The sequence below is a fragment of the Marmota flaviventris genome, chromosome 1, assembly GCF_047511675.1.
Source record: "Marmota flaviventris isolate mMarFla1 chromosome 1, mMarFla1.hap1, whole genome shotgun sequence".
Taxonomy (NCBI): domain Eukaryota; kingdom Metazoa; phylum Chordata; class Mammalia; order Rodentia; family Sciuridae; genus Marmota; species Marmota flaviventris.
The window spans coordinates 18,274,974-18,294,584 of record NC_092498.1 but is presented as its reverse complement, the minus strand read 5'-3'; the positions used below and the strand labels follow the sequence as shown (position 1 = coordinate 18,294,584).

The 19,611-nt window shown below is 36.6% G+C and overlaps 1 protein-coding gene across 1 annotated transcript; it reads left to right on the top strand.

The window, feature by feature from the left end:
* Positions 1 to 3,697: 3,697 nt before the first annotated feature.
* LOC114105651 (transmembrane protein 192) lies at positions 3,698 to 5,987 on the top strand. Its single transcript, XM_027952189.3, has 2 exons — positions 3,698 to 4,753; positions 5,430 to 5,987. The coding sequence occupies exon 1, from the start codon at positions 3,754 to 3,756 to the stop codon at positions 4,567 to 4,569; it is 816 nt and encodes a 271-aa protein (XP_027807990.1). The 5' UTR covers positions 3,698 to 3,753; the 3' UTR covers positions 4,570 to 4,753; positions 5,430 to 5,987.
* Positions 5,988 to 19,611: the final 13,624 nt, after the last annotated feature.

Sequence of the window (19,611 nt, the reverse complement as noted above, 5' to 3'; positions counted from 1 at the left end):
AAGAAGAAGAAGAAGAAGAAGAAGAAGAGGAAGAAGTTGTTTATTTACTAAAAGACAATATTTTGTAAAGGCTTAAATAAACAGGACAAGAATGAGCCTTGAAGGAAACATAAAGCAAGAGAAAGTGAGACAGCTGAGAACCCTGTAGGATGATTTCCAAGCCTGTGGATGTGGGGACTAGGAGATGTCTCCTGAAACAGCCTGGGCTTGTGCAGTCTGTGGAGAAGCAGCTGTGGCTATTGCAGCAGGCTTTTCTGCAGTTCTCTGACCTCTCTGTGACAATAAATTCTTTTGGTCCAAGGGGATTCTTGTATTTAACTCATAATACCATCTGGGACAGGAAACAGGCAGGTACCACCCTGGGGAGTTCTTCCTTACCGCCCTTCCCTGTCTGCAAGCTTCTATGGCTCATGTTTGTTTGCCTTGTGATTTCTCTAGGAAGAGAAGTCCAAATCTCCCTCCACCCTGGTATTTTCCAAGCCCCTGATGATTAAAACTGAATTCATCATCTGAGCTCTTCCTTCTCTTGCTGTCAACTCCAAATATGAGTTTTAATATAGGCCCTGATGCCAGATGTGGTGGTGCACACCTGTAATCCCAGTGGCTCCAGAGGCTGAGGTGGGAGGATCATGAGTTCAAAGCCAGCCTCAGCAAAAACGAGGGGTCTTAACTCAGTGAGAGCCTGTCTCTAAATAAAATACAAAATAAGGCTGGGGATGTGGTCCAGTGCCCTTGAGTTCAATCTCTGGTACAAAAAAAAAAAAAAAAAAAAGGCCATGATGACATCTTCACCTCCTCTTGCTACCTCAGCACTGTTTTCTTAGTTCCAGACTTTCCGTTCATTTTCATGTCCTGTGTCCTGGTCACATGCCGTCCTATCACAGAGCTCTGCCCAAGGCTGAGGAAGTCTTCTAGCTTTTTCCTTGTGAATTCCTATTTTACTTTTTATAAATCTTGGTTGAAACTAGAACCAACATTTATTTAAAAGATGAATGGAGTTCAAGAAACCCTTCCTGTGCTCCCTAGCCAGGGGAACTCCTCTCATCAGGCCATCTGGCTGACATTTGATTGATTATTTGGTTAATATCTTCCTTGTTCACTAGCTCATAAGCTCATTCCCTGCTCATTCCTGTGTGTGCGTGTATTTATACAGGCACATATTCTAACGAACTGATGACTTAGTGCATAGATGAAAACTCATCACAGATATTTGCAATTCCATTGTGAAATTGTCCCATCTGTATATACCAGAAGGAAAACAGTGGTCAAAATGGATATTAGTAACATAAGCAATGGCTTTGCAAGATAGTTTCAAAACTTCTCCTCTAAAATAAAATATAAAACTATATCTATATTAACACATTTAAAGAATTGTTCAAAACCCTTTTCTATATTTTCTCCCATTTAATTCTCAGAACAGCTCTGTCTCCAGGGTAGAATGTCTCACTCCATGTGTGGAGCTCTTCCCAGAGTATCTGTCCTTTATGGTGCAAAACAAGATATTTTCAGTATAATTTTATGATTGAATGAACATTAGCTGCTTACTTAACATCTTATAAAAATGTTACATTTTTCATTCCAGTGAAATGTATAAATTTTGATTTTTTTTATACTGACAGAAGTCAATGTAAAAGCCAGGTGTGGTGGTGCCTGCCTATAATCCCAGCAACTCAGGAGTCTGATACCAGAGGATCACAAGTTCAAGGCCAGCTTCAACAACTTAGAGAAAGCCTGTCTCAAAATAAGAAAGGTGGGCTTTAGCTCAGTGGTACAACACCCCTTAGTTCAGTCCCCAGTACAATTCCCTGTCAAGAAGTCAATGAAAAATTGGGTGTGTTTACCTGTTCTATTAATTTATGCAAGATTTTATGACAGCATTACAAACTAACATACTCCAGCTGCTTTTGTGACATAAGATCGAAACATTATGTTTTCTATCTAGAGGTTTTCACATATCAATATGTTGAGTACCTTAGCCCTGGCAGGCAGATGATGCAGTTCATAAAGACAGAAGTGCTGAAACAGTCAGGTATTTTTAAAGAAAAATTTCATCAAAGAAACACAAATATATCAGCGATATTTGTTTCATTCCCCCTAGATGATCAAAGGAAATTCACAAACCAAGAAGGAATATAAACGTTATTTTATAAACACTGAATGTGTCTGTGATACCCTTTTGAAATCATCCAGACTCAAAGCAGTCATGTTCTTTATTCTATCAGTACCGCACATGAAGACAAGACCCTGTTTGCTGTTTTGCTGAAGGCACCTCACTCCCTGCTGCTGCCTGCCTGTCCTCTGCCTGCTGGGTGTTCGGTGCAGTCTATCAAACAGTGTGTAGGGACTGGCAGGATCTCTTAACCCCTAAGCCAAGAACCCTCCATTTGTGTAGTAGCTTCCTAACAGTGAGTGGATACAAGGACCAAGCATTTTAACAGGATGAAAATGTTCATCAACACTAGCAATTAGAGAAATGCAAATCAAAACCACTCTTAAGATTTCATCTCACTTCAGTCAGAATGGCAGCTATTATGACGACAAACAACAACAAATGTTGGTGAGGATGTGGGGAAAAAGGTACACTCATACACTGCTGGTGGGTCTGAAAATTGGTGCAGCCAATATGGAAAGCAGTATGGAGATTTCTTGGAAAATTGGGAATGGAACCACTATTTGACCCAGCTATCCCTCTCCATGGTCTATACCCAAAGGACTTAAAAACAGCATACTACAGGGACACAGCCACATCAATATTTATAGCAGCACAATTCCCAATAGCTAAACTGTGGAATCAACCTAGATGCCCTTCAGTAGATGAATGGATAAAAAAAAAATGTGGCATATACACACAATGGAATATTACTCAGCAATAAAAGAGAATAAAATCATGTCATTTGCAGGTAAATGGATGGAGTTAGAGAAGATAATGCTAAGTGAAGTTAGCCAGTCCCCAAAAACCAAATGCCGAATATTATCTTTGATATAAGGAGGCTGATTCATAGTGGGTTAGGGAGCGGGAACATAGGAGGAATAGATGAACTCTAGATAGGGCAGAGGGGTGGGAGGGGAAGGGAGGGGGCATGGGGTTATTAATGATGGTGGAATGTGGTGATCATTATTATCCAAAGTATAGGTACAAAGACATGAATTGGTGTGAATATACTGTGTATACAACCAGAGATATGAAAAATTGTGCTCTATATGTGTAATAAGAATTATAATTCATTACACTCTCATGTATAAATAAAAAAAGAAAAAGCACTGCAGACTTTTTATTTCAAAGAATTTGCATTCATAGCTACTGGCTTCTTTATATATATATATATATCTCCATATATATTTTTTTTCTTTTTTTTTTAAAGGAAAAGGTCAGGATGACTTGAGAATTCTTGTCCATGACATGTGAAATTAATTATTTACTCTAAAAGTATTTAATTTAAAACTTTTCACACTGATACAAGACCAGTGTGAATACAAAACTAAATTATTCAGAACTTTTATTAACTTTTGGTAGAGAGTTGCAAAAATATTAAGGTGCTAAATAGCTTATAGGAATCATAGGCAATTTCTCAAAGTAGTAATTTTGAGAAATTTATACAGAAGACAGAGAACCATTACAATCTAAAAATATTGTGCCGTGCTTGAGATAAGTAAGCATTGTGCTTTGAATGCATATCTTTAAAAATGATATTGGGGCCTTGGCGCAGGTGGAGAGGTCAGGCTGGAGGGGGCTTCGGCCTCCGGCGTTGGGAAATGGCGGCGGGGGTCAGAATAGAAGACGGTTCCTTGGACATTATCCAGAGTATTGAAGAGGACCCACTTCTGGATGCCCAGCTTCTCCCACATCACTCATTACAAGCTCATTTTAGACCCAGATTCCACCCTCTTCCTACAGTCATCATAGCAAATCTTCTTCTGTTTATCCATGTTGTGTTTGTTATTTTAGCGTTCTTGACAGGTGTGCTTTGTTCTTACCCTGACCCAAACGAGGACAAGTGCCCTGGAAACTACACCAACCCACTGAAAGTCCAGACAGTCATAATCCTAGGAAAAGTCATTTTGTGGATTCTACACTTACTTCTGGAACGCTACATTCAGTATCACCACAGCAAAGTGAGAAACCGTGGCTATAACCAGATCTACCGAGCCACAAGGCATCTGAAGAGCCTCGCCCTGGTGACACACTCCACCGGAAACACGATGCTCCTCCTCATACTGTGCATGCAGCATTCTTTCCCTGAGCCCAGCAGGTTGTACCTTGACCTCATTCTGGCCATCCTGGCCCTGGAACTGCTCTGCTCCCTGACCTGTCTGCTCATTTATGCAGTGAAAATTAGAAAATTTAATAGAGACAAACCACAGCCTGATGTACTTGAAGAAGAAAAAATCTATGCTTACCACAGCAATATTACCTCGGAAACCGGATTAAGGACTATTTCAAGCCTAGAAGAAATTGTTGAAAAGCAAGGAGACATAATAGTGTACTTGAAGCGACACAATGCCCTGTTGAGTAAGCGGCTGTTGGCACTCACTTGCTCAGACCTAGCCTCTCAGCCAAGTAGGACATGAGAGGCTCACAGGCGTGATCATGGCTGAAGAGTTCAGAGCAACCTCAGACTGAAGGACGGCCTGTCCTGCTGCCCTAGGGAACCACAGCCCTTGCTGAAAAACATTGTGTAGCGTGTTGGAAACTTGAACTTGGTTCTCACCTGTGTGGCTGTTTAGTAGATGGGGCTTATGGATCATTTGAAAGGTACTTTCAAAAGGTAGAAGTGCTTTGCTAACTTGAGAAGAATGTCTGTTTTGTACATTTTTAAATAATTGAACTTCTTGGTTTTTCCTAGGATCGAAGGTACAGTTCAATTATCCCATGGCCAACAGTTTTTCTACGTGATATTAGATCCCTCTAATAGCTGGGGATGTAGCTCAGCAGTAGGGCATGTGTCTAGCATGCACAAGCCCCTGGTTCAATCCACAGCAACACCCCCACTGCTCCCCCCCCCCAAAAGCCCTGTGATAATATGGCTATTTGTAAAGTAAAACTGACATAATTTAATTTAAACAGGGGTTTTAAATAAGTTCTTTCTTTTGTGGAGTGGGAAAGTACTGGGGATTAAACTCGGGTACTTTACGAATAGGCTATGTCCCCAGTCTTATTTTATTTTAAATTTTGAGACAGGGTGTTATGAAGTTGCTGAGGCTGGCCTTAAACTTGTAATCCTCCTGCCTTAGCCTCCTAAGGCACTGGTATTACAGGTGTGCACCACCACACCCCACAAGTTCTTCCAACTCTTAAGCTGATGAAAGGAGTCATTATTTCTTATGGTTAATGTTTTTTCTCTGCAGACCCTTATTGTGTATTTTATGTGCTCATGTGATATTGAATAACAATACTCTTTTTTTCACATACTCTTTTTTCATCCCCCCAGGCAAGCTCTCTACCACTGAGCTGCACCCCCAGCCCCCATGCAGCTTTTATAGAGAATTTCTTCACTGTAGGACCAAGGCCTCACTGGGTGATCAACAATACAATTGTTCTGTTCTTCTGAAACAAGATAGGAAAATTACCTGGATCAGTGTGAGCCCAACCAGCAATACCTGTTACCTTGGTAGTACCTTCCATTGGCAAAAGCTGAAAAATTTAAAGGATTTATGTCTTTCACTTTATTTTTGCTCTTCTTCAAGAAGTTGCCATGTATTTCTGTACTAATTATCCTTTCATTGGGTCATTAATTTCAGTATAGAAATAGAACCTTCTTTGATTTTAAATCTGTATAAATAGAAAAAAAGCACTTTATTTAGACTTGGATTATATGTAAAAATTGTGATGGGAATACCTAGTTCTTGATATAAAAAGTATTTTTGTGAGTAAATGGAATTATTTCTCCATTCTTCCTAGCGCACCCCTTTAATTTATCAATTTGCTCTCAGTACCTCTACATGCTGCCTTCGATTTTTTTTGTTGTTGTTGAAGGCTCAATATGGGGGGAGGAGATATTTGTGACTATGCAGTGATTATGTGTAGTCAGTAGATGAATACTGTGACTTGACAGCTATCCATAGCTTTATAGGAATGTTTTGGATGACCAGATAGACGAGGAATGTATTCATTGGATCTGTTACATATGGAGAGCAGATACCTGTTTCCTTTAGATACAGCCATTGCTGGGGCATCTAAAATTTTTCTACTAAGATAAATATGATTATGTGTCACCTGCAGGTAAATACAGTTGAATCCTCAAAATAGTGACATTCACAAACTGAAGCCAAATTGTATTTTAAAATTTAGATTCTAAATTCCCAGCCCGGTGTGATGGCCCACGCCTGTAATCCTAGCAGCTCAGGACGCTGAAGCAGAAGGATTGTGAATTCAAAGCTAGCCTCAGCAACTTAGAGTCCTGAGCAACTCAATGAGACCCTGTTTCTAAATAAAATATAAAAAGGGCTGGGGATGTAGCTCAATGGTTAAGCACCCCTGGGTCCAATACCCAAAAAAAAAAAAAAAAATTTAAATTTTAAGTGTCCTCCCTCTTCCTTTCCTTTCTTTTTAATAGGTGTCTCAAAGCTATTGCTTTCTCTGGAAAATTGTTTCTACATTTTGGAAGAGCCTATAACCGTTGCATCCAGTTGTTTTCCTTAAAACACCAGTGGTTTTGAGCCAGGCTTGGTGACACACACCCATAATCCCAGGGATTTAGACACCTGAGGCAGGAGGATCACAAGCTAAAGGCCAGACAACTTAGTGAGACCCTTTCTCAAAATAAATAAAAAGGACTGGGTATGTAGCTCAGTGGTAAAGCACCCCAGGTTCCATCCTTAGTATGGGGGGAGGGGGGCAATGGTGTACCCCACTGAACACATTCCCAGCCTTTTTTATTTATTATTTTGGGGCAGGGTCTCATTGTCACCCAGGCAAGGCTTGAGCTTGTTACCTTCTATCTCGATCTCCTAAATTGCTGGGATTACAGGTGCATGTCACTATGCCTAGCTCCCATCAGTAATTTTAAAGATATAATATTTATTTTAAAATGCAGTTTGGATATATTCAGTTTCTGAGATGTACTTGATGAACATGGGTTTACAGGGAAAGGTATGATAAAGTTGGGATGTTCGGGTCTGATATCTGTATAATCACTAACACTTTTCTAAACTCAGTAAGGAACATTTCAAACAGTAAATGAAAGTAAGTCTTAGTAATAGCAGAATGGGAAAATGGACAAAACAATATAAATGTTAGGGATTCTATTCATCGGACTAGTTTTGTGCTAGCATTGTGGATACAAAAAATTAAAACCTGGCTTGCAGTTTACATTCTAAAGAAGGTAATGATTTCTAGGCTCTTCTAAATGCAATAATTGCAGAAGCCCTGGATATAGGTGCACAGCTGGGTACAGTGGCACAGGCCTGTAATCCCAGCTACCGGGCAGGCTGAGGCAGGAGAATCACAAGTTGGAGGCCAGTTTCAGCGACTTCTTGATACCTTGTCTCAAAACAGGCTGGGGAATGAAGCTCAGTGGTAGAATACTCCTAAATTCAGTGTCTGGTACTGAAGAAAAGATAACTATAGGAACACCGAGTCAGAGGATACACTTGGGTGGTAGGTTTTAGGAATTCCTGGCAAACTAATAGTAAAGAAGCAAAGCAGATAGCTACAAAATACCACAAGCACATTGTATAGAAGGCGTTGTATAGAACTTGAAACCGAGGGTCTTCAGATCTTGGAGGCCTTGACCATATGCTGAGGAGCTTGCACTTATTATATTGATAATAGGATCCACTGAAAGATTTCAATCAAGGAAACGATGTCACTTTTAGGGGGATCTGATTGTAGTTTGAAATGGAGGAAAGATGGTAGCAAAAAGATATAGCCCTGAACAAGGGCAGGTATAAGAACATTTAATTGTGATTATATATGTGTATATGTAAATATAAAGATGTACATGTGTGATCCAAATGACAATAGCATCATGACATATTATAAAGTTAAAAGCTTGTTATTTTTTAATGGAGACATTGAAAAATATAAAGAAAAGCAATGATTCAAAATTCTACCAAGTATTTATACCTATTTGGACTGCTGTTTTTTTCCTACCCTAATCAATTGTGGTTGTTGTCATTCTGTAATCCCTGCCCATTGGATGGAATATTGTTTCAAATTGCATTTCTTCAAACACTAATGAAACTGATGATTTTTGCCAGATTCTTTGGCCTTTTATAAATCTTCTATGATGTGTAAAAAAAAAAAAAAAATGATATTGGGATATCTCCTCTGGAGAAATGCAAATGTTCTTGTTTGGTGCATTCACAATAAATTTGTCAGTTGACACATGTATAAAAATAAAACCCAATTTTACAGGATCATAGCAAGAACTTGCTCTTAAAAAGAACTTGCTCTTAAACTAATAAAACATTTGGACAATTCTCATTAAATTCAGAAACAAGATGATGGTGCCAATTAGCACCAGTAATAATGTAATGTTTTTTTCAAAGGTTTTTTTTAAAAAAGGAGATTAAAATGAAAAAGATAGACCACTAGCAATATTTATCTTTTGCACTGCAACTTGGTTATTGTCAAATAATGTGAAAATTTATATAGAAAACTGGAGCAGTTCTACTGCAAAACTACTCCAAACAATAAGACAATTCAGTAAGGAAAATGGCAAATGATACTATTAGAAATGAATACATTTTAGTACAAATACTAAATACTAAATTTCTATCAGAAACCAGGAATTAAAGATTGTTGGTAGGACTTTAAATTGGTGCAGCCACTCTGGAAAGCAGTATGGAGGTTCCTCAAAAAACTAGCAATGGAACTGAAGCCAGATTTAAAGATAGGCAGTCAGTGTAGTTAGGTAAAATCGGGTCTAATATGGAGTAAAATCGAAAATGAAGAAGAATGAAGTCGGGAAAAGCAGAACAACTCTTGGAATGTTAATGTCCCCAAGGCCTAGAGCCCATCCCAAAGGAGTGTCAATGAAACAGCTGCCACAAACTTGAAGATGCTGACCCAGAAGTCCTTCCTGCCCAGATTACTCCTTTGGCCCACCTGTGCCCCACCCTTAACAGAACAAAGGACAGGAATGTGACAGGAATGCGGGGAAGCTAAAAGAAGACCTTAGCTATAAAAAGGGGAGATAACTACCCTTCCAGGGATTCCACCTCTTGGGTCCCCTTCTTCCTCCGGGAGAAGTCTTTTCTGCTGTCCTTTAATAAAGCCTATACTTTCCACTCTAACCTTGCCTCGGTGTGTTTCTCTGGGGTTATACTTCAACATTGGGGAAGCAAGGACTCGTCACTGGTCAAGGATAAGAGAACCACCATTTAACCCAGTATCCCACACCTCAGTGTACACCCAAAGGACTTAAAATCAGCAGACTATAGTGACGGGGCCACCTCAATGTTTATAGCAACTCAGTTCACAATAGCTAAGCTATTGAACCAACCTGATGCCCTTCAACAGATGAATGGATAAAGAAAAAGTGGTCTATATGCAAATGAAATAGTACTCAACCATAGAGAAGAATGGCTTTATGACATTTGCTGGTAAATAGATGAAACTGAAGAATATAATACTAAGTGAAATAAGCCAATCCCCCCAAAACCAAAGCTGGAATAGTCTCTCTGATATGTGGATGCTAACATAAATCAAGGGAAAAGAAAGGGAAAAATAGAAGTTCAATGGATTAGACAAAGAGGAATAAAGGGAAGGGAGGGAAGACAGAACAGGAAAGACAGTGAAATGAATCTAACATGTCTTTCCTATGTACATATAAATACAACACAGTGAATGTCCACAGCATGCACATCCACAAGACTGCATCCTAATTAGAAGAAGATACACTCCATGTTTGTATAAATATGTCAAAATTGACTCTACTGTCATGTATAACTAAAAAAGAACAAATTAGAAAAATACAGGTATCATTGACACTAGGCACAACATATATAGATATAAACATGATGTAGTAACAGGTATAACTCCCTTTATGTTCATATTAGTCAACAAAAACTAGAGAAACTATTCAACAGAAATACTAGCAAAATATATGATGAAGTTTCACAGAAAAAAGATAAACACATTTCTTAAGTTCTTGTGAATATGCAAATCAAAACACAGTAACCCCATCTTATCTGAGGCTTTACTTTCCATGGTATCCACTATCCATGGTCAATTGTGGGCTGAAAATCCTGGTGGAAAGTTCCAGAAATAAACAATCTATAAGTTTTAAGTTGTGTGTTTTCTGAGTAGCGGGATAAAATCCTGCTCTGCCCCACCCACAATGTGAGTCATCCCTTGGTCCATGCTCTGAGTGCCACTTGGCAGTGGTCAGTCAGTAGCCACTGACCACTTTGACCAGGTTGGCTGCAGCAGCTGCATAGTACTGAGTGTATATTGCTCTTATTTTATTTAACAATGGCCCCAAATTGCCATTAACTACAGCATATTATTAGTTGTTCTTTATTATTTGTTATTGTTAATCTCCTACTGTGTCTTGTAAATTGAACTTTTTCAAAGTATATACAGGGAGAAAACTATAATATGAACAGGTCTTGGAACTATCCACAGTTTCATGTTTCATTTGGGGTCTTGGAACACATATGCCCGGGTAAGGGAGACTCCTGTTATCAGAAAGGACTTTAGTAACACACATTGTCAGGGAAAATATGATACTAGAGTATCTTCTCTGCACGATTTTATTGGGGTACATCACTGGAATAGTCTTTTTGCAAAACAGATTGATAAAAGTATTTCAAAGTTTTTTAAAAAAGTCCTAGTTTTTCACTCAACAATCTATATCTAAAGTTAAATTTTTCTCATATATTTGTACAAAATAAAAAAGAAACAACCCAAATATAAATTAATAGGAAAATAGTTTAATGAATTATGGAAAAATTTGCCAGGACATGTTTCTAAATGAGAAAATAAAAATGAGGATATTGTGTGTATACTGTATTTCCAAAATATGTATGTGTAGGTATGTGCATGTGTTTATTTATTTATCTATATATTTTTTTCTCTTATTGATTTTACTTTTTAAAAATACACAACAGCAGTGGAATGCATTACAATTCTTATTACACTTATAGAGCACAAATTTTCATATCTCTGTATATAAAGTATGTGCATGTGTTTAGACACATATGAATATGCATAGAAAATTTGATAAGGTACTTAAAATGTTTAACAATAGTCACATCTTTGAGGTTGATGAAAAAGCATATTTTTAAAATAATTTTTTTAGTGGTAGGTGGACACAACACCTTTATTTTCTTTTGATGTGGTGTTGAGGATTGAACCTAGTGCTTCACATATATGAGGTGAGGGCTCTATCACTGAGCTACAACCCCAGCCCCCAAAGCATATATTTTTGCTTTGTGTTTTTCAAATAAATTTGTGTGTCCCTTTAATGGTAAAAGACTATTTAACCTTAAACATAAAACACACAGAAAAGTCCTAGAGTAAGATGGGAGCATGAAAATTAAGTCTAATTTACTCCCTTCCTCCTTTCTGTGAATTGGTCTCTATTAACAGCTTATTTATTTCTCTTTAATAACTGCCTGCTTCTCCACTCCAGCCATTTTCCTCTGTGCCACCTCCTGCACCCCCAGTCAGACCTGGCAGTTTTGTGAATCACGTGGTGAGACCCCGTTGCTATAGCTGATAGATAAAGGGCTGCTTGATCAAACTTTTTTCCTCTGAAATTTGGAACTACTAGTAGAACATTCGTTGATTTCTTTGTGTCTCTTGAGCCAAGACATGTCATCTGAAGGCTGGGGTAATGTTTTTGAACATGTGCAAGGGAAATAGCAAGGGAAATAGAGAAAGCTGGTTTGCTCAGAGGAGAAAAAAAAAATGCTGCAAATGCTCACAGAAGCAGATACTGGCTGGCGGCTGCACAGAAGCAGAGGTAATTAATTCCTTGACCTCTCTGCACCAATTTATTTAAGCTCACAAGAAACCCACTTTTACTTCTTAACCTTGGATTTGAGCATCTCATTAAAGTCTCATTGATTTTTGTTTATGCCAGGCTGAGGAGGGTTTTATTACTTAAATCTAGAAGTATTTGGACTGTACAGTGTCCGTGTAGACTGTTGTGGTTTGGATCTGCAATGTCCCTTTAAAGCTATGTGCTAAAGTCTTAGTTGCCAGCCTGTGGTGCTATTAGATGGTGCAGCTTTTAGGAGGTGTGACCTAGTTGGAAGAAGTAGATCACTGGGTGCAGACCTTTGAAAGGTGCATTTTGGCCCTCTTCTCTCTCTCTTTCTGCTTCATGGCTACCACATGCTCCATTCCATGATGTTCTATTTTACTCCAGGCCCAGAAACAACAGATCCAAATGACCATGGGTCAAAATGTGCCTTTTCTCCTTTAAGTTGATTTTCTCAGGCATTTTGTTATATGATGGAAAGCTGATTAACACAATGACCTATTACCACAACAGCACTGGGAACTAAGTTATTCATATTCCATATTTGGAAGACGTTTCTATTTATTGCTAAAAGAATGAGGAACTCAGAAATAGATGCCATAAAATGCTCCATCTTTAGTCATATTAACCAGTATTTTAGAGAGTTTCAGTTGCTTCATATCAATATCAACAGATTGTCTTGGCAGGTTATTTGATTTTAGCCATTTTAATGGGTATCCAGTAATAGTGCATTGTGATTTTAATCTGTATTTCTCTAGTGATTAATGATGTTGGGCATCATTTCATATCTTTATTGTTCATCTATCTTCTTTTTAAGTTATCAGTTCAAATCTTGTGGTTATTTTGGGAGATCACCTTGTTACTGAGTTTTAGGATTTCCTTTTATTTTCTCAACAGTCCTTATGTGTATGTTCTTTGCAAATATTTAGTCTGGTGTGGCTTGCTTTCTTTTAAAATTGTGTTTTTGAAAGGGCAATAGGATTTTTGAGGGAATCCAATTTTTCATTTTGTTCTTGTTTTGTCCTCCTAATAAAAAAAATTTATCTTGTATATTCCTTCAAATTCTTTTTGTTGTGTTGGATTCTACATTTAGGCTCTTCTTTTTTATTTTAATTTAATTTTTGTTTATGGTATGAAGTAACGGTCAATATTAATATTTTCTTATGTGATATCCATTTAGTCCAATCAACTTGAGAAAACCATGTCCTTCTCCTTTGAATTATTATGGAATCTTTGTAGAAAATTAATTGATCATGTACATGGGAGTATTTTCATACAATCTTTTCTCGTCCATTGCTTTGTATCTACCTTTTCACTAATTGCAAAATAGTGAAATTATTTATTGTAGGCTTTCGGTAAATTTTGAAGCCAAGCTGTGTGAGTCCTCTACTGTTGTCCACTTACAAGTCATTTCAACTATACTCTATCTTTTGCTTTTCTGCATAAATTTTAGAACTAGCTTGACAGTTCTAAAAACAAAAGAAAAAAGAAAAAGAAAAGAACAGAAAACAAAGGACTTTTGGAATTTTGATTGTGATTGAGTTGAATCTATTAAGAAAGAGTGTTTAAATGACATTAAGTTTTGAAATTCATGAGCATGATACCTGTATCCACATGTGGATATAGCTTTTCTTCCTTCTCTTGTCAATAGTTTGTATTCATATTTTATGCCTCAGCATAATAGTTTAAGTAATTGTGGCCTTGGAGCATGATAGTCTCTAAAATGTGATAAATTCATCATGGTATTAAGGGCCACTCTATGGCATCCCTTATGATCTAGGTTTAAGACCCTCTCTTAGGTTAGTACTTTGCCTTGATCTCTCCCTGTATAAGCAATATTTATCTTTTTTCTGTATATTTTAAAGAAAAAAATTAAACAGACACTAACAATATTCAATGAAGAATCCCACAAAATATACCAAGGAATACAGGGGGATCCCCAAACAAAAGATAAAAAAAGTTATTCTCAAACTAATTTATATTTCTGACTTTTCTTAAACTATATAAAAAAAATATTTGGAACGAACATTTCCCACAAGGCTTGAACAGATAGAAGTATTAATCTGGAAATAGACTCTTCAGATATGCTTCATAAAGTTATACTAAATTAAACTATAGGAATGGCAAAATGACAAAATAAGTGAACCATTAACAGACTGATTTATATAAAGGATTATCATATGATTAATGACACATCCCTAATCAGTAAGAGATGAATCATTCAATAAGTCATACTGAGCATGTCGATTAATCAATAGCAATTTTTAACTAACTAATCAATATATGTATTTTTTCCCATGCATGACACACTAGAATGTACTAAATAAAATTTTAAAGGTAATATGCTGAATAAAACCTTACAATTAAAAAAATCAGAAAATATAAATAAATATTTGTCAGTCTTTGCACAGTTATTTTCTGATATGGAAAGCAATGAAAGAAATTATCTTGGCAATGATAGTAGATTTCACTACAATTAAGTGTTTAAAAAATACATTATACAAAATTAAAAGACATATTAGGCAGCCTAAAACACCAGAAAACAGATGCAATATATATAGAAAAGATTAAAATATTTAATATATAACACATACAAGACACATTTAGATGTTACACACATTGACTAAGACACTACATTTTTAAATAAGTGGTCAACAAATAAAGTATAGAAGTGGAAATACAAATGACCACATGAATAAAAACATGGAAAAATACTATCTCACAAAGTAAATACTATGACAATTAGAACATCATCAAAATAATATATTTAACTGAAGTTAGATATCTAATTTGACAAACGTGAATAACTTAATTCTAGCAAGAATATTTTCTCAAATACTGCTTGTGCATCTGTAAATTACATAATTCTTTGGAAAGCAATTTTCTAATGTATATCAAGAACCTAAAAAGTCTTAGCACTTTTCCATTCACTGATAGAAATTCATCTAAGGAAACAAGGCCAAATGCTGTAGAGCCCTCATGCATAAAAAATATTTTAGAAGCACACAAATAAAAATTGGCTTAAATGATCAATAGGAAGGATATAGTCAAATTAATTAAAATGATTAATTATGGAGACATTTTAAGTGATATTTTTAAAGAGCACATCATAACTTAAGAAGAAATGGATAACAATATATTCATAGTTTGATTTCATGTGAGATATGCACAAGACAGATTAGGAGAATGAATGTGAAAATACTACTAGCAGATCAGTTAGTATCCCTGTTTCACCGTAGACACAACAGCAGGATCACATTTTTATTTAAAATTTAACAAATGTACTTCATTGGAGCAGGTGTTATTGATAAATCCTTTAGGTCTCATGCTGTTCGTAGCAATAACACTTCCTTCTCCTGGTCATAACAAAGATAGAATGAGTTATGAATGTGAAAGTATGCTACAGAGACACTGCCAATATTCTCCATTTTCATTCAATACTTGAGAGATATCAAGAATCCTAAAGTACTTCCTGGTCTGTGGTTCAATTTTACTCACACAAACTCATTCCCACCAGGACTTCCTGACTGTCTCTGAGTGATATTCCTGTAGAAAGATGCAATTGGAAAGCCACTGATGGTAAAGATTTGTCCACCAACATCAAATCAAAGTCATATTCAGCTCAGTCACCTATGATATACTGAAAGAACTGTCAGGTTGTTAATATAAAAATACCAATTAATTTCCGAAGTATTCAGTTGAAAGACAAGGGAAAGGAAAGATGCCAATATTAAGAGCTTTGTGAAAATTAAGTTTGAAGCAGGAGACCCGGAAGCTTTTATTAGGGGGAAAGAAAATCTTTGAAGATCCTGATACAAAGAACAGGAATGACAGAATGACAGACACAAGCTGACAGACCCTTGAGCAGGCAATTTTGATGAAGTAATTATTTTTAGTCATCTCTAAATCGAATGACTTTCATAATACAGATATGAACTGTTAGATGGAATAGAGTCCGAAAAGGACGAAGGAAAAACAAATGGGCTCAGGTGCAATGGGAGAGGTGAGAAATGGCTAAAATATGATGCCACTGCCTTTTTATTGGACTTCTAAAGCCAGCCAAGGGTGACCCTGAATGGGGCTGGAAGGACTCACTAAGATAAATCTTGAGGTAAGTCTTTCCTAAGTCACAATTTCCCATACCATGTAAGTTACCCCAGTAATACAAACCGAGTAGAAAAAAGGGTAGAATAAGAAACCTGCATTAGGCATTTATAAAGTATATTGGGTAGGAGAGGAAGAAGAAGACAATAAGTACAGGTAATTTATGCGATTGGGAAAAGGGAACGTAACTTGACATTAGTTTTCCCTACACAACCAAAAGGACACCTCCTAGTCCAGCTGCGGCTGCAGTCCTGTTTTCTGGTGTAAAGACGTCACCTCATTGGGTCGGGGTGTAGCTCAGTGATAGAGTGATAGAGTGCTTGCTCAGTTTGTGAGGCCCCAGGTTCATTTCCCAACACCAAAACAAAACCAAAAACCAAAAACCAAACAAAAAGGTCACCTCCTCCTCTATACTCCTCAGGTCTAAAATATCTGGAACATATGTCTAATTGTATCAAACTCTTGCCAACTAATTAAAAAAAAAAATCAGTCCAACTGATTTTTACCATTTGTAAATCCAACTGATTTTTACCAATATACCATTTGTCCAGCTGTTAGCTGCACCTTTGCTCCAGTCTGAAATTGGCTGTGACTTCAGAGGGTGAGAGTCTAAGGTGGGCCTTTATGTTGATATCAAAATTTTGCTATTTCGTAAGTTATATAAAAAAAGTATTCTCTTGAAAGTTCTGCAAACCCAGAAAGTTACGTGAAAGATGAAACCTCATGATTCCACTATTTAAAGCTACATTATCATTCATACTTCTTGTTTTCCTGAGCATACTTAAAAAGGTATATCTTTTTGTATATGTAGGCTTATTTATGTAGTTTCTATTCTTTAGTTAATACTGTTGTTTAGATATTTCTTCAATCCATGCCTTAATGATCGTGTATTATATCCCCACTAGTTGGTATACCATTTACCACTGGTTCAAGGAAGCATGCTCTATTTTATGGCACTGGCTCTATTTTATTTACCTGTTTTAATTTACATAGTGCAGAAAGTCTTTGTGTAAAATCCCTGGGACAGTTGAGGTTATGTTACTACGTTGATTTCAAGTAGACTGCTTTCTAATTTATTTTTGCTAAGGAGTTGTCTCTATGAATCATTCTAAACCACATGATAGTCCTACAACTTAAGAAGTACTGGATTACCAGATTGAAATTTTTTAGGGCCTTTAAGATGATAAAATATATACTTCTCTCCCAAAAGCCACAGTAAGTAGGTTTTAAATTAAGAACCATTAAGAGATTTCCATTAAATTCAGCAATAAACATATGTGTCATTAGCATCACTATTATTTAACAACGTTCTGAGGACAATAGCTTACACATTGGACTTGAGTAGCTTACACACGCATTTGAGATATAAAAATTCCAAAGGAGATGTATAATATTATTGTCTGAAGATATGACCATATACTAGCAAAGTCCATGCTGAAAGACATTTAGACAAGAATGGAATTAAGCAATATAGGTAGACAAAAAGATAACATTCGGAAATCAATGAAGAGACTCTTAAAAATATCTTACAATAAAATGCAAAGGAAAAGTAGATAATTTGAAAAATAAACATAACCAGAAGAAAAAAAAAAAAACAAGAAAGAAGAAAGAAACCCGAACAAATAAACCCTAAACCAAAAATACAGCAAAACACTATTTGGGAGGCAAGATAAATTTTGACATATCGCTTAGGAAAAGGTAAATTGTGACAATTTTTTTTCTACACTAATTTGGTAAATGATCGATGTGATAGATTAATTGGAGCTGTGGACGGAACCATTTACCTCCGTCTCCAACAATACTTGGCAACTCCTTCCATTGGTAAAGTTGGCTTCCATACCCCCGAGTCTGGACTAGCTTAGTGAATTTTTCTGTCCAATAGAAATCTTTGTGATTCATTATTAGCATCTTCTTTTACTGTTGCATTCACTTCATTTTTATATGACAAATATAGTCTCAGTTTTGTCCTTTCTGTTTTATAGACTTATTCATACATGGCCTATATGTTCTGTCTTTTTGTATGTGTTTTAAGTAATCATCATTACAACTATAGCTTTCAAAAAGAGATTTAATGCTCTGTTTAAGATGAAAATTGTTGCTTCATAAAGGGAAGCAATGATAAAATTGGGGTATTTCCTTTTTTGTTCTCCATCTTTAGTTGATTGTATCATATTTTTTAGTTTTCACCTTTGTGCTTCTGAATAAGCCTTGCTTCTTTGAGTTGTTTATTCATTTTAAATAAAACAGATTCATCCTTGGCTATTAAATTTTAAAAATGAGCATATTTACATTGCCTCTCACCATATCTCACTTTTGTCTTTGCCAACTTTTTATAACATTTGTTTTGTGTTTCATAACCAACCCTTGGTTATTGCTTGTTGTTCTGTAATGAACCTTTGCAAACTCTGGTTTTAATCATACTTTAAGTGGATTCAGTTCTCCTCACCTTACATCTTAGAATTATTTCCATTCATCTCTCTGTAGGCTGCAGTTCATTATCCCCAAAAGCATTATTTTCCTTTCTTCAAGCAGAACTATGGAAAGCACATCCTTTAAGCTCTGGACTCTTCAAAACCATTTAGTATAATCTTAGGTGTTAACAACCCTCTCCTTGGGCACTTTTAGGCATTGTTGTGCAGTCTTCCAGATTGGAAATTTTTTTTGAAGTCTGAGACCAGTTCAGTATTCCTTTTTTTTTTAAAAAATATTTTTTTAGTTATAGATGGACACAATACCTTAATTTTATTTGTTTATTTTGTATGTGGTGCCGGGGATCAAACCCAGTGCCTCATGCATGTTAAGCAAGTGCTCTACTACTGAGCCACAACCCAAGTCCACGTTTGTTTGTTTATTTATTTATTTATTAATAAAAATCACTCTATCTTTTTGTTATCTGACAATACAAGTGGTTTTTCCTGCCTCCTCACTTTAAGGTTTACTACTAAACTGTCCCTGTGTTTTCTGTCACCAATCTATTTTCTGCTGGGTCAGCATGTCTGCAATATATAGTTCATTTTTCTTACATATGGGTATAATTTGTTCCTGGAATGTGTCATCAAGTACCTCTTGAGTCATTTCAGTTTTCTTTTCTGGGGATTTTCTATTTGCACAGTGGATTTTCCCCTTCCATCCATTATATTATCATTTTTTATCCATTCCATAATAGGTTTGTTCACTTGTTGCATATTGAGTGCCCACCATGTGTTCTGTGCTTGGTAGGTGAAGTGTGCACAGGTCAGGGTTGACCTCATGCTCTGGTAGAGATTGGGATTAAGTATTGTCACCAGCCACAGTTGGAACCAGAACCTGGTTGGGCTCCACCTGCCTTTCATGGAACCTCTGGATTGCAGCGTGACCCTCAGCAACCTCCCATGCCATCTCACCCCCAGTGCTGTCTTTTACTTTGACTTTGCTCCCTTTTCTAATCTTACCTTCCTTTTGATGGATCTTGTCCTAAAGAAACTCAGGTCTGCTGGGCTGAGGCCCTCAGGAGGGGACTGCTATAAGCAAGGAGAACTTTGTCCTACTCCTAAAGCAAGTACTGGCTAGCTCACTAAATCCCAAGGAACTTGTA